The 15,654-nt window shown below is 35.1% G+C and overlaps 3 protein-coding genes across 3 annotated transcripts; 2 read left to right on the top strand and 1 right to left on the bottom strand.

Moving 5' to 3' along the window:
- Window positions 8,067-11,334, top strand: LOC104767122. The gene is made up of 4 exons (XM_010491152.1): window positions 8,067-9,676; window positions 9,767-9,981; window positions 10,080-10,303; window positions 10,389-11,334. The coding sequence occupies exons 1-4, from the start codon at window positions 8,377-8,379 to the stop codon at window positions 11,107-11,109; spliced, it is 2,460 nt and encodes an 819-aa protein (XP_010489454.1). The 5' UTR covers window positions 8,067-8,376; the 3' UTR covers window positions 11,110-11,334.
- Window positions 11,290-13,489, bottom strand: LOC104767124 (mitochondrial outer membrane import complex protein METAXIN). Its single transcript, XM_010491153.2, has 6 exons — window positions 13,283-13,489; window positions 12,390-12,724; window positions 12,211-12,287; window positions 12,063-12,123; window positions 11,806-11,950; window positions 11,290-11,671 (listed from the first exon to the last, which is right to left on the bottom strand). Exons 1-6 carry the CDS (start codon window positions 13,440-13,442, stop codon window positions 11,502-11,504), a joined length of 948 nt encoding a protein of 315 aa, XP_010489455.1. The 5' UTR covers window positions 13,443-13,489; the 3' UTR covers window positions 11,290-11,501.
- Window positions 14,067-15,601, top strand: LOC104767121 (spermidine hydroxycinnamoyl transferase). The gene is made up of 2 exons (XM_010491151.1): window positions 14,067-15,050; window positions 15,190-15,601. Exons 1-2 carry the CDS (start codon window positions 14,087-14,089, stop codon window positions 15,579-15,581), a joined length of 1,356 nt encoding a protein of 451 aa, XP_010489453.1. The 5' UTR covers window positions 14,067-14,086; the 3' UTR covers window positions 15,582-15,601.

Raw genomic sequence — 15,654 nt, 5'->3', positions numbered from 1 at the left:
TATCTTATTTATCTCCGTTTGTGCTTTATATTCTTATGAGCTGTAAAACATGTTTTTGTGTATGACTTTACAGATGATTTGATACTTTTGCAGTAAAATTTTTATTTTCAAGTCTAAGAAATAAGGATTGACGTCGCAAGACCTTGATTTGATGTTATTTGAGTTTAAAGAAGAAGGATCGAAAAAAAACATAAATATTGTTTTAACTATCTATGTGTTCATATTACTTTCTTTGCAAGTAATGATTTTGGTTGAGATGTTTCAAACCGTGTGGATCTAAAACCGAATAAGTATATGGATGAAATTATCAATAATTGGGTGCATGTGTTGACTATGCTGGTCTTCATGAATTGCACAATTTTTATGAGAAAAGAAATGATTTTGGTCTTGGAGTTGGATGGGTTAACAAGTTGTGTGGTAATCTAAAAAAAAGGTTATTCAGTGGAAGAATGTGAAGAAGTTGACGAGGAAGAACAAGAAGAAGAGTATAACGAATAACCAGACGGTAAAAGTAATGATGACAAATACCATAAAATTTGACAGTTAAAATGACAAGAAAAAATATGAAAAATAAGAAAACATTGAATAAAAAACATGAAAACATAGGTGATTGCGATCAATTAAATATGAAAAACGAGATAAATTCATGATTATAAAATTATTCCGTTTTTTGGTGGTCAAAGAAATGGTTTAGGATATGTGATGTCACCAGTTTAATCCGCTTCGCATGTACGTCGAGTTAAATTCATGATTTTAAAACACAACTGATTTTTATATTTTTAAAAATTGTGTATCTGAAATTTAATTTTTTCCTTAATAGTATTTTAAAGTTTTATATAAGATAATATTTCATTACCGTCATCAATCATATATAATTTTTATCAAAATATATCGTGGGTTCAAAACCTACTATATACTAAAAGAAATACCGGTTGATCTTAATATTGAAATTCGTATCAAACCCCCAAAATGACCTACATAATTCATATAAATTGGTTTTAGATGGTATCAAACCCCCAAGATGACCTACATAATTCATATAAATTGGTTTTTGATGGTATCAAACTCCCAAGAGATGACCTACATATATAAACTAGCCCATATATGATAAGTTGGTGATTACTGAAATGGAATTAGGTTTGAAATGAATTGGGAACGAAGACCATCATCTTAAAGATGCATGTTAAATAATTTTACATCATAAGTAACATGAAAACTTAAATTATTTACAAATATGAACCATTTCACTAGTTCGTATAATTGGTTAACCATAAAAGTTAACAAGTATAAATGAGAACCAACTACGGGGAAAAGGAAAAAATTGATATGAAAGACTAGCTAACAAGTTTTGCAAAATAGCACGCTGCCGCCAACCATTGTGGACGTCGTGATCCACAAACAGTCGCAGCAAAATCGTTACAAATTATATATATATGAGTCTGACCCACTGTTATAGGTAGTACTGTGGAAAAACATAAACAAATAATGGAAAACTCTATGTTCGTTAGTGAGGCTGCTTGGTAGTGTCACTCCAATAAATTCATATAATGCAAAGTTCCCTATATATATATATATATATATATATCTTCTTACCAACCTATAAAATCATGTTTAAGCATAAATAAGCTGTTTTAGACAAAATTAGAATTCAGTTTAATTATACTTCACCCTACATATCTCGACTAGCTTAATTTCTAACACTACTATATAAATGTAAGACTATTAGATCATATTCTCATTTTATTTTACTTTTTCATTTTACGAACTTTTTGTGTAAGAACAGACTATTTTAGTCGTTCATATTGTCTGTCATGTGACTTTCATATACATAGACGTGGATATTTAATGTTTTGACTTGCGTATACTATTTTTATTTGATGGTCGATTTTCTATTTTCAGATACTATAATATTGTTTTAAATAACTTTATAAACTTATCACATACTTGACCATGCATATATTTTATTTGTATTTGAAAATTGCATTAAGAATATCCCTATACATGGAATTTATTCTAAAATTATTTGCTTATATAAGTACTTTTTTTTTAATTCTCAACATCTATACAAGTTTTACATCTTGTTTTGAGGTTATCACATTCGATTTACCGTGAAAACCTTAATAAATTTTTATCTCCTGAATATATCTCTTTCTTTAAACTCAACTCTCAATCAATTCTGATTTCAATGGATGAAGACAAAAAAGAGAACATGGAACATAATGAAGAGGAAGAGGTTACGAGTTCATTTTCTAGGTTTGAGAAACCTTACATCTTTTTTTTTTTTTTTGAACAAAGTGAGAAACCTTACATCTTGGTCATGTTTATTGTACCAATTAAAAAAAAAACAGTTACTATATGTTAGATTGTTACAAACAACCTTACTCAAATATATTTTTTCGACCAACACAATGAAATTATGTAGAGCAAATTAATTTGGTTCTTTGAAATGTTATAAGAAAACAAGTCAAAACTAAATCTCGCTTGTCATAGTCACTATTCAACTTTTGTTATGTTCACCTTATACCATTGTTTCACATGATCTGTTTAACCTGCAGATACTATATTTGTTTTGCTTCATTTGTTTTAATCTAGTATTAATATAAATCAACTATCAATATGCAAAGTCTTACTTTTTATAGATTTGTAGATTCCCTGAGTGGCTTGTCTTTATTATGTAATCTTGGTTGAACGTTGATTTTCTTTTCTCTATAAGAAAATTTAATAGTAACGATTAGTACTGAGTTTTAAAATAAATGAACTTTTGTTATATATTAACAAATTAAGTGGACGTACGTCCTCTTGATCAAAGTCAAACATAAGAATACGAAATAGCCCGAAGAGCCATACAAATTTTGTACCTGGGGTTAGGTCCTATAAAAATACGTATATAGTTTGAGTGATCATATAAATATATTACCTTTTATTTTCGAAAAAGTTAATATAGATCCTCTTTTAGAAATCGCTAAGCGCTAGTCGTGCGGTCGAGATGAGTCTAGCGATTAATCAATATATCAAAAATTATACGGAAAGTAATCGAAGACTAGTTTTAGGGCTTATATCTAACTTTGGAAGTTATATATATTATTTCAAGAGTAAAATTCTAAATAACTCTGATGGTACAGTAGTTTAAGTCTCTATAGCTGAGTCAAATGTCCAAGGTTTGAATCCCAACAGTTTGTTTTTAATCAATTCACTTAAGAAAATGGCAAAATCGTTATTTCCTTTTCATCTTCTTCTTTTGACTGTGCACACCTACAACCCTAAAACCTAAACAACTTAATTTTTTCCTTTATTATCATTTTTTGTTCGTTTTACAATGTACTGTATATAAAATCTTCAGATCTAATCTCAAATAAACAATTTTCATCATAAGTTTAACAAAAAATTGAGTTTTTTTTTCATAGATCTGATTTGTTGGCCGAGTATACTAAAATCGCGGCAGTTGGGTACTGCCGAACGCTTTCCCGGCGATTAACCGGCCGCCGATACCGATTTTTAAAACAGGGGTATAGACTCGTATGTTACAACATTTGGACCAGTGCAAAGTAGGTTTGAGCATAAAAACCATATTTGAATACCCAATTGGGAACCCGATCCAAAAAATCGGATTCAGATTGGATATGAGTTTACCTATAAGACTCTATTGGATTCTATTTTCTGATACCCGTAAGTTCAGATTAGAGTAGGATAATATCCGATATCCATTCGGGTACCCATCAAACCTGAATATATAAATATATCTAAAAATATTTAGCATTAATATAATTTAATTACCCAAAATTTTAATTATAATTTTGAATATTTCAATTAGTTTTATACCTAAATATAAAAAATAATCAAAATATCAAAAATTATTTGTTAAATAAGTAAAAATTTGGCTAAATTTATTTAAATTTAATTAATTTTAAAGATTTTTTTCGGGTACCCGGTAGTTCAAGTACTACTCGGATATTGAAATTTGTAATCCAAACCGATCCGAATCCGATAGTACCTAAACCGAACCGAACCCATAATAAAAAATCCAGTAGGTTCTATTTTCTAACCCTATTTACCTGACCCGAACGGATTACCCGAATACGGAGGCCTAGTGCAAAGCATATCTCAAACATCACTCATATATGAGGGCAAGACTTCTCTCACTCATGCATGCGCCAGTGGAACAACCACTATTTGTAAGTGGTAGTTATTTCAGCTTATATTTCAATTATATTTCTATTTAAATTGTGATCGATCCAAATGAAGCTGAACATACATGAAACATAACATATACATAAGCTGTAAAAACAAAAATCACACCATCCCATATTGAATCTTCTTAAGATAAACAGCTTTGATATAATTTGCAAAGCATATCTATGCATTAATACTTAAATCTTATCACAGAATGACATATTAGGTAGACAATATTTTCAGGATCTATTCTAAGTTCTAACCAATAGACTTGTTGGAGCGTTGACTTCCAAAAACATTCTACATTCTCTATGTTCACTCACGATACACAAGTCTACAATAGCTTATTCTTCTTGAATAAACCGCATGCTACCAAGTACCAACGATTTGTTTACTTTTTCTCTCTCTCTTTTTTTTTTAAAACACACATACTCCTTTAAAATACTAAAAAGAGTAAAATAGTTCAAAGTAACACACACATCCACTATATCTTCTCTAACGATTTTGAAGTGGTGGAAGAATCACCCAAAGTGTAAAATATAAAATTCTTTCTAAATTATAAATAAAATTAAACTGTTTAATTTTCATTAAGATATATTGAAAAGGCAAACAAAATTAGCCAACAATATATGTCTATAAATATATATCGTGCGAAAATACACAGTGCAGGTGAACAATAAAATACACACACGTATAGTGAGCAAGAACATATGATTGAATTGGAATTGGAATGTAATAATAAGGAAACTTCTTTTGTGTTTCAATAAGTGGTTGTGCTTATATTCGTTCTACCACCTGATACATTAAAATAATAGTTCCTGAATCTTTGGAACTTTTTCTCAGAATAGTAACTTATTATGTTCAGATTTCTCTACCTTTTTGTCAATACATGAAACATTTCATATTCAGACTTCGATCACTAAACAATTCATCTCTCTTTCAATTACTTTATATAGTATTTTTCCAGAAAACATTTTATTTATGAACTTAATTCTTTATGTTGTAGGATATATTTAGAGAATATATGTGACGGAAATTAGTTTGAGTTTTGTAAGCTTAAACTTAATTATGAAGCAAATCATCTTTACTATGGGATTAATTTCATAGTTTGATTTAAGTAGAGTCGTCAAAATCTAAGCATCTGACTAATAGATTTCTAAAAACATAGAAGGTTTAGAATCTCTTGATCGGTCTTAATTAACTTTTTTTAGTTTCTTGTATAAATTAATACACGGATATGAAGTAAAATATTAATGGATATGGTATCGTGATGCATTAGAATACACATAAAAACGATAATGGACACCTATTATTTGTCAATATATAATATTTTTGAGAAAAGTTGATAATGTTAGCAATGAGGTGGTCAAGCTTAATTTTATAATTAATTTGTTAAATCCTATCATAATCATATCTTTATTAAAGAAAAGCATATATACCGTTTAACGATCGAGAATATAAGATACTCCCACCTTGGAGTTATATGATAGATTTGATGCAAAGTATTTAGACCACTACGCATTAACTTGTGAGATTCACTTTCATCCTGATGAGTAATGACCAGTCCGTCATACAAAGTACTTTGGTTGCATACATCTATATAGTTCTATTATAATGTTTTTACACGTATTGAAATTTATATAATTATTACTTTTGGTCATTCATCTTGAAATTTTCATATGTCCAAAATTTGTATATGTATATCAAAGGACGTTGGTAACAGACTAACTGATAATATAATCGTTTCTACGACGAAGACGACGTACCATTTATCTTTTCTTAAGTCTTTCATCTTCTTCTTTTTGTCAATACCTGAACTACAAATTGTAATTAAACTAACCAGCCAAACTACATATAAAACGCCATTTTCATGCCAATAGTTTAAGATTATATTCTCAACTGATACTATTTGACACTCAAAGCATAGGGCTCGACCGATAATGCTGAGATTTCTCATTTTGGGTCAATCCTTTCTATCATGTTCCTCTCTTGAAGAGATCACTGTCACCACCTCTCTCTCTCTCTCTCTCTCTCTCTCTTGTAGAGACCACTGCCACCAAATAAGTGAAGGTGTCTTTGGAATTAAAAATGGGTAAAAAGGCAAGAGACAAGTGTCTTATCATGATATGTACACAGTGAAAAACACGATCAGGTTATAGTGGACATACGATCAACAGCCAACATTAGCATATAAACTAAAATATGGTGAGACAACATTTTTTTCTAAAAGAAAGTACCATTTTCATGTAAATAAGTAAAACACACATTTGAGGGTGATAAAACTTTTTTTTTAATGAAATACTAAGAGGGACCGTACATCCCTTCGTGACAGGGAGCATAGCATTTTATAAAATCCTCTTCCAAAAGAATGGGAAGTCCCTTGAACCGGCGACCAGTGATTTTTTTCAAAGAGTCTTTACCAATTGAGTTATCGATGTTTGGTAGGGTGATAAAACTTTATTCAAACTATATACTGAATTTCGCTTTTGTATACTTTTTTTTAATAATAAAAAAAATTGCATTCAATCACACAAAGCATGAACCATATATAAAACATGTTTGAATGTGAGTTCTTCTTTTACAAAATATCATATAAGTTAAGCATAATTGTTGTCGAGACCGAATCACACAATATGACTATGCTCGGTTTTAAGATATCATATTTGACAAAATACGTGTTGTGGCAATGTCACACAATAGAAGATGTGTTTTGACCAAAAAAATAAAAAAAATAGAAGATGTGTTGGGCTAAACTTGGTGAAAACACAACACAATGATTGAAGTTAGATACAAGTCCTACGGGCTAATTCTCCATTGGGCCAGATTAGGACTGAACTCTACTTAATATGGATGTCAATGGCATTGTCGTGAATAAAATGAGTACACTGGAAACAAAAAAGGAGAAAGATCAGGTATCGAGGCATATTTTTATCGATGATGTATCTTTACGAATGGTAGGGTCCAAATACTGGCTTTTTACTTTAACAGGGCTGAGTGAGGCTGAGGCAGGTCCCCTTCTTTTGATTTGCTTTTCCTAAATTCTTCCAACGTATTTTCCCACTGGTGATGCGTCGGCAGTTACTATAATGCCCTGCTTTGCTATCACAATTTATACTCTCATATTCCAACGATTGATTCAATATGAATATAATTTTGATCTGCGATATTTTATTAATAACGTCTATAATGAAAAACAAAAGAGTTATCAAGAAAAAAAGTAATTTGATTTGTAGCAATATAATATCATAAATATAGTACAATGACTAACAAAATTATGCATGTTGCCGATTGCACATGAATTAATAAGACATACACCGTGCATGGAATATATCACTATCGGAGTTTATCAATGAATAATATCATAAATAAAATTATCGATAATGCTAATTTTTTTTGTCGAGTTGTGATTAGTAACTAAAAAAAAAAAAATGAGAGTGGCAAAAGCGATAATAAAGATGAAAAGCGAGGATAGAAACAAAACAGCAAGTCGTATACCGTGTCCGGTCTTTTTGCTTCGTAGCCAAAAATATTATTATTCTCGTTGCCGTTGCTTTAAAAATTTTAGTTTTCATTTTTTTATTTTCAGCTCTGCCTCCACCTCCAACTTCCCCATTCACTTTATTTTAGTTTTATTAATGTTCTTGTTGCCTAATGTGTGTGCTAGCGAGTACTCTGTCTTCTTCTCCATCTTGATTGAGAGTAGAGTAATAGAGTCTTGACTTCTCTCTCCTTTATAATCCGACAGTAATTTTGACCGTTGCTTTCTCCAACGTCTCTCTCTCTCTCTCCGTCTACTGTGTATCCCTCACGCTCCTCCTTCAGTTCTTTTTTGCTCATAATTAGGTTTTTATTTTTTGTCTTCTCTCTCTCTTTCTTCTTTAACTTCTTTACTGGGTTTTGCTTATTGCCTTTTCTTTTTTTTTTTTTTCTTCTTTTGGCCATTTCTCAAGACCAAATCCAAAATTTTCACACGATTTCTCATCTGTGTTGCTGTCGTTTTTTGAGTAAAATCGCAAAATCTACTCATTTCTTGAAGAGGGTTTAAGGGTTTTCAAGAAGCTTTGTCTTGTATATTAAGCAAAGAATCTTCTCAGTTAATATATAATTAAGCTATGTCTTTAATTTTCTTTTCTTCTTCTTCTTCTTCTTCAGTTGTTTCGTAGCTTTGTATGAGTCTCTTGGATTGAAAAAGCTTCAATAGAGAAAATGGGATGTTCTCATTCGAAGTTAGATGATGAAGAAGCAGTTCAGATCTGTAAAGACAGGAAACGTTTCATCAAACAAGCCATAGAACATAGAACCAAGTTTGCTTCTGGTCACATTGCTTATATCCAATCTCTTAGAAAAGTCTCTGATGCTCTCCATGACTTTATCATCCAAGGAGACAACAACAACAACAACAACAACAACGAGTTCGTTCCTCTGAGTCAAAACTCGTTCATCACTCCGGTTAAGAGAAGCCCACCGAGACGCCGCAACCGCAGTAACAGCAGCGGTGAGTTCATCTCCATTACGCCTTCTTCAATGCCTCCTAAGATGATTCAAGGTAGGCCAAGATCCAATGTGAAAGCTAGTTACTTGATGGCTAATAGAAGCAGACCTGTTCGAGTCGAACGGAGATCCCCTGAAACGTATAGAGTTCAGACATTCTCACCACCTAGTAACCAATATGGTGAAGCAGATGGTTTCTTTGGAATGAATATGAATATGAACACTTCTGCTTCGACTTCATCTTCGTTTTGGAATCCATTGAGCTCTCCTGAGCAAAGGCTAAGTAGTCATAACATTCCACCTCCTTCACCGCAGAATTCTCAGTGGGATTTCTTCTGGAATCCGTTTTCTTCATTGGATTATTACGGATATAACAATAGTTATGATCGAGGAAGTGTTGATAATAGGAGTGGTACTGGTATGGATGATGAGATTAAAGGGTTAAGACGTGTTAGAGAGGAAGAAGGGATTCCTGATTTGGAAGAAGATGATGAGCCTAATGAACCTGAACCTGTGAGGTTTGATAATCCTAATCCGAATCTGAAAGCAACCGAAGAAAGTAGAGGTAGAATAGATAAGAGTTGTTGCAATGAGGAAGTTAAAGTTGAAGATGTTAATGAGGATGAGGACGAGGATGAAGATGATGATGATGGTGATGATGATGATGATGGGGAGTTTACGGATAGCGGGTGTGAAAGTGAGAATGAGGGGGGTGAGAAATGCGTAGCTCCAACGCAACAACAGAGGAAAGTTGAGGTGTCTAGAGGAGATCAACCTACAGGGAATGTTGTTGGAGTAGGGAAGGTTCAAGAGATGAAGAATGTTGTTGGTGTTAGAGATGTTACAAAGTCGCCTGGTTTCACGGTGTATGTGAACCGCAGACCAACAAGCATGGCTGAGGTAATCAAAGATCTTGAAGATCAGTTCACAACCATTTGTGACGCGGCTAAAGAAGTCTCGGGGCTATTGGAAGCTAGTAAGGCTCAATACGCTTCATCCTCCAATGACCATAGTGGTAAGTTCATGATACAATGTTGCAGATGGTTGTGAACATTGTATGAGTTACTTTCAAATGAAATTGTCTTTTGTTTCTGTGTGTTTGTAGCCAGAAAAATGCTGAATCCAGTAGCTTTGTTCCGCTCGGGTTCATCAAGATCTTCCTCTTCAAGATTATTGATCACTTCCTCTGGTGGTTCCAGAGAGAGTGGTTCTGAAAGCAGAAGCGATGTTTCAGATGAATCTTGCATGATTTCTGGTAGCCACCAAACAACATTGGACAAACTTTTTGCGTGGGAGAAGAAACTCTACGATGAAGTTAGGGTAAGTGCCAAAGAGTATTCTAAGCAAGTGGTGACAATTGAATTCTTCGTGTTATCTCTGTTGTTTATAAACAAATGGTCTTTCTGGTGTTGTAACAGTCCGGGGAACGCGTTCGAAGAGCATATGAGAAGAAATGTATGCAGCTGAAAAATCAGGACGTGAAAGGAGATGATCCGCTTGCGGTTGATAAAACAAGGGCTACAATCAGAGATTTAGACACACAGATCAAGGTCTCAATACACTCGATTGAATCCATCTCTAAAAGGATTGAGACCCTTCGTGACCAAGAACTATTGCCTCAGCTTCTTGAGCTGGTTCAAGGGTAAGGGTAACACCAATAACTTCTTCTTCCTTTTGGTTTCTCTTTAACCCTCATACTGACAAAATGGTAATCATGCTCATAACAGATTAACAAGGATGTGGAAAGTAATGGCAGAAAGTCACCAGATACAGAAACGAACACTAGACGAAGCCAAACTGTTACTTGCAGGCACACAAGTTTCAAAACGTCACAAGAAGAGACAACCTTCGATAACGCCAGAGGCTATCAACTCTCAAAGATTAGCTCAATCTGCTTTGAATCTTGAAGTTCAGCTTCGAAACTGGAGAGCCTGTTTCGAATTATGGATCACATCTCAGAGATCCTATATGAAAGCATTATCCGGTTGGCTTCTAAGATGTTTCAGATGCGATCCTGACCCTGAGAAAGTTAGATTATCCTCATGTCCCCATCCTATATACCGAGTCTGCATCCAATGGTCAAGGTTGCTTAACAGCTTGAACGAGAAACCGGTTTTGGACAAACTTGAGTTCTTTGCCTCAGGAATGGGTTCAATCTACGCAAGGCAAGTTAGGGAAGATCCCAACTGGAGTGGAAGCGGGTCAAGGAGATATTCAGGATCAGAGAGTATGGACCTTGTGGTGGCTGATAAGGTAGATGAAGATGTTGTGATGACTGCTGAGAAACTTGCAGAGGTTGCAGTGAAGGTTCTCTGCCATGGAATGTCTGTTGCAGTTAGTTCACTCGCTGAGTTTGCCATCAACTCGGCTGATGAACACTCGAAGCTTGGTAGCCAACCAGAAGAAGATACGTCGGAGCAGCCTCCGGATGTAAATTTCAATTCCTAATTGTCATTTAATTTATTTGGTTTTAGAGAGTTTAGACTTAGGTAGGTTTTTGGCATCATCTTTTGCTATCAGAAGATAGTGTATAGATGGATGAGATCCGTATTATTATTAGTAAGACAAATAGAGTTAGTTCAGTTGATTTTGAGAATGTACCAAAAGTCTTCCAATTCTGATACATCATTGTCTTGAGCCAATGAAATTTATGTAAAAGCCAATTGAATCTCATTCAGAACAAAAACCATTATAATGTGAATAAATCTCAGATCTGTATCCTCTCGCTAACTAAGAGTTCAAGAAAAAAGCACAGAGATTACTGGTTCCTTTATGGTAGTTAGGAAGACGAGATTGCCTGAGAGTTACCGGGATCATTCAATAACAAGAGAAGCTTTGGTTTAGTCATCTTCATCTTCATACTCCACTTCATCGGAACTACCTCCTCCCATCACGGATAAGTATATAACGACAGCTAGAAACTGAGCAGCTATAAAGAATCTTGCTCTTTTCTTGAATTTTTTCTCCTCTTCGGTCTTTTCCACCTTTGGTTTGCTCTTTGGCTTCGAACCTGAACAAAAGATGAAATCCATTTGCTTTACAGGCTTAGACATATCCAATTTACTCGCATATATATGACAGATGTATAATACAAAATCTGAAGAGTGCATGATATGGAAGTAGTAAGGCTTGGATGCGTCTTACCCTTTCTTGTAAATGAAGAAGGGAATGAGTGAAGTGGAGGTGATGGAGATGAAGAAGAGGCTTCGAGGAACTCTGCCTTAAGTTTCTCAGCATATCTGACAAGATTACTATGTTCCAGAAGTTTGCATCGAAGCACAGATGTTTCCTGATCAAGCATCATTACAAAACTAGTTCACTTAAACTGTTCTGAGGCTAGTTTCTACCTGATTAATCAATAAGTGGAGAGTATATTGTTGGAAATTTTTAAAGCTGCTCACCGGTAATACTTGGATTATAAAAAGCATGTGCGAGAGGAAGAAAGCATCCAGACTCGATGGCCTGTGGGAAGAGAATAACAAAAACATTGTCAGTCTTTTAAAGAAGGCCTAAGAGAAAGAATCATGTTCATCAATGTCATTGCAATACCTGTCTTCAAAGAGAAACTTCTGCTCGCCTAACCTAGTCGACAAAGCTTCATATGCCTCCCCTGCTCTTTTGTATATCTGTTCATTTAAGACTATGAACTTTAGTAACTAGTTTGAATGTTCACAAAATATAAACCAAATGTCTTCTCATAAAACAACAACACTTTAAGTAAAGCCAACCTGTGTTTCTCTTTGCTCCGCGTTTTCTTTGGTGATTCCCAAACGGTTCTTGGCCATGTATGTCTGCTTATAAAACAGGACCTTGCTAATCACCCAAGGAAGATCGGAATAGTAAATTTTCGATGTGGATATCCCCTCGGTACCAACCCATATTTCGTAGGTAAGAGCTTCTTCAAGCCAAGACGCAATAAGAGCCTTCAACGATAAATATTCCGGAAGAGACTGGAGTTGAGCGTCAAGATTGACGATCCCATCTTTCTTCAGTTTTTCAATTACTCCTCCATCTTCATTGTTGTAGGCAACATATGTACCGTTTTCAAAGTACGGCAGTTCATCTACACAAAACCACAATAAAAGGAAACAATTGACAACATGGTCAATTCTCAATACATAAGCTCAAAACATCAGATGCACAAATCTGTATATGTCAGAGAGCAAAGGTTACTCAAAATCTCAACTTCAAAACGCAAATCAATAGACAAAAGTTTTGGAGAAATAATCCAACAGTACACCATTGGTCTTAAAATACAAAACCAAGAATAAAATTCTCATGCACAAGCGTTGTAACAAGACACCATTATTCACTTGGAATCAAGTACGAGAACGAGCAATTCAACCAAAGCCATAAGAAGAAATTATAAAACTCTTCGTATCCAGAAAAGTTCACCAGTGTTATCTAATGTCAAATTGAACACTTCCAAAAAGTTCGAACATCAATTACTATAACCTAAAAACCCCAATTTAAAACTCTGAATCAAGAAATGAAACGTTTCATCTTGTCTAGGATTCGAATCTCAATTCAAGCTTAACAGAATTAACCAATGAGGACTTCAACCACAAACACATCACGCAACCGAGACCTTATTCTAAACAATTAAACATCGCGTTGATACCTGAATCAGGGAAGCTTGAATTGAAGGCAAGGTCAAAAGGAAACTGGGCTAATTTGAGGTATATGTAAGCGGGAAGACAATTAGGGCAAGCTGTTGGGAGATCGAAGCTAGGCTTCCTTGCGACCAAAGTATAAACCTCCGTCTCTTGATCGCCTTCCATTATCGTGTTCGTGTGTGTATGAGAGAGAGAGCTCTGGTCAAGAAGAAGAATAATACACCAGTCGGGTCCGGGTCTGGGTCAAGGTTTAGTCGGTCGGGTTTTTAAATTAGGGTTTTAAAATACACCACCCATTTTGGGCTTAAAAAGGCCCACGACCCATTAAGTATGTAGAGGCTGGAATTGGACTTAAATTTTTAAAATAAATCATTTTCTTCAAGGTTTTAGGATTAATGCTACAGCAGGAGTTAGTATTTAATTATTTATGCTTTTGATTTAGCATTTGGTTTTTAGACTTTGTTGGGATTAATTTTTGTATTTTTGAAGTTATACATTTCCTAATATATGCTAAAGTGTAGAAGGAACTTTTTTTTTTTTTTTTTCATGGAATGTTCAGCATCAATGTGAATATAAATGAGAGAAAGGACAATACGCATGATCATACAAGTACAACTGAACAAAACTAAACCTTATTATCACTTCCACTAAATAAGCTGTTTCAAAGGCAACAAACTAAACCACGAGAAATACATTTTTGACTCGGTGCTACAAACTTAAGATAAAAACCATGTTACTGAAAGTACTATATAAACATTAGTTTAGCACAAACTTTTAAAAGAGAAAAGAGAAAAAAGGGGGTTTGTGTTATGGCTCCCATAACTTTAAGGAAATCTTGCACTATAGTACCGACCGAACCAACGTGGATCGGTCGGTTTCCATTAGCTGAGTGGGATCAAGTTGGTACAATAACTCACATTCCCACCCTTTACTTCTATGACAAGCCATCTGAATCTTTCCAAGGCAATGTAGTTGAAACCCTTAAAAACTCGTTAAGCCGTGTGCTAGTCCATTTCTACCCTATGGCCGGCCGTCTACGTTGGCTCCCTCGGGGGCGATTTGAGCTCAATTGTAATGCTGAGGGAGTGGAGTTCATCGAAGCTGAATCCGAGGGAAAGCTTTCAGATTTCAAAGATTTCTCTCCCACGCCGGAATTCGAGAACCTTATGCCGCAAGTAAACTATAAAAACCCTATAGAAACGATTCCTCTATTTTTAGCTCAGCTTACCAGATTCAAATGCGGTGGTTTAAGTCTTAGTGTAAACATTTCTCATGCGATCGTCGATGGCCAAAGCGCGCTTCACTTTATTTCTGAATGGGCGAGACTCGCACGTGGTGAACCGTTAGAAACCGTTCCATTTCTCGACCGGAAAATCCTCTGGGCTGGCGAACCGCTCCCACCGTTTGCATCGCCGCCAAAGTTCGGCCACAAAGAGTTTGATCAGCCGCCTTTTTTGATTGGCGAGAAGGACAATGTAGAAGAGAGAAAGAAGAAAACGATTGTGGCGATGCTAAAACTAAGTAAGTCTCAGCTTGAGAAGCTAAGAAGTAAAGCGAACGGAAGCAAATACGCTGATCCATCGAGAGGGTTTACAAGGTACGAAACAGTCACGGGACATGTGTGGAGGTGTGCGTGTAAAGCACGTGGCCACTCTCCGGAGCAACCCACGGCTTTAGGAATCTGTATAGATACTCGTAGTCGGATGCAGCCACCTCTTCCACGCGGCTACTTCGGCAATGCTACTCTTGACGTGGTCGCAGCAAGCACCTCAGGTACGAGTTTTTTTTTTTCTTTTATTATTAAATTTGTTTTGTTTTCTTAATCTTCTTACCTTCTCTCTTGGGTTTGAAGATAGGTTAGTATTAATTCTACAATGTAACGTTTGTTTCGATACTGTCTTCATGCTTATAGGTGAACTGATATCGAATGAATTGGGTTTCGCGGCGAGTTTAATCAGTAAAGCCATAAAGAATGTGACAAACGAATACATGATGATTGGGATAGAGTATCTCAAGAACCAAGAAGATCTCAAGAAGTTTCAAGACCTACATGCCTTGGGAAGCACGGAGGGTCCATTCTACGGAAACCCTAATCTTGGACTGGTGAGCTGGTTAACTTTGCCAATGTACGGCCTTGATTTCGGATGGGGTAAGGAGTTCTACACGGGACCAGGCACGCATGATTTCGACGGCGACTCACTCATCTTGCCGGATCAAAACGAAGACGGCTCGGTGATACTCGCCACCTGTCTACAGGTGGCGCACATGGAGGCCTTCAAGAAACACTTCTATGAAGATATCTAGGCTTATATGTTGTCATAAACATGACGTATAACAATATTTATGCATTTTCATTTGAATTATATTTCTGTTGCTA

The sequence above is a fragment of the Camelina sativa genome, chromosome 19 (assembly GCF_000633955.1).
Source record: "Camelina sativa cultivar DH55 chromosome 19, Cs, whole genome shotgun sequence".
Classification (NCBI taxonomy): Eukaryota; Viridiplantae; Streptophyta; class Magnoliopsida; order Brassicales; family Brassicaceae; genus Camelina; species Camelina sativa.
Note: the sequence above shows the minus strand (reverse complement) of the source record. Positions and strands in the feature narration are given on the sequence as shown.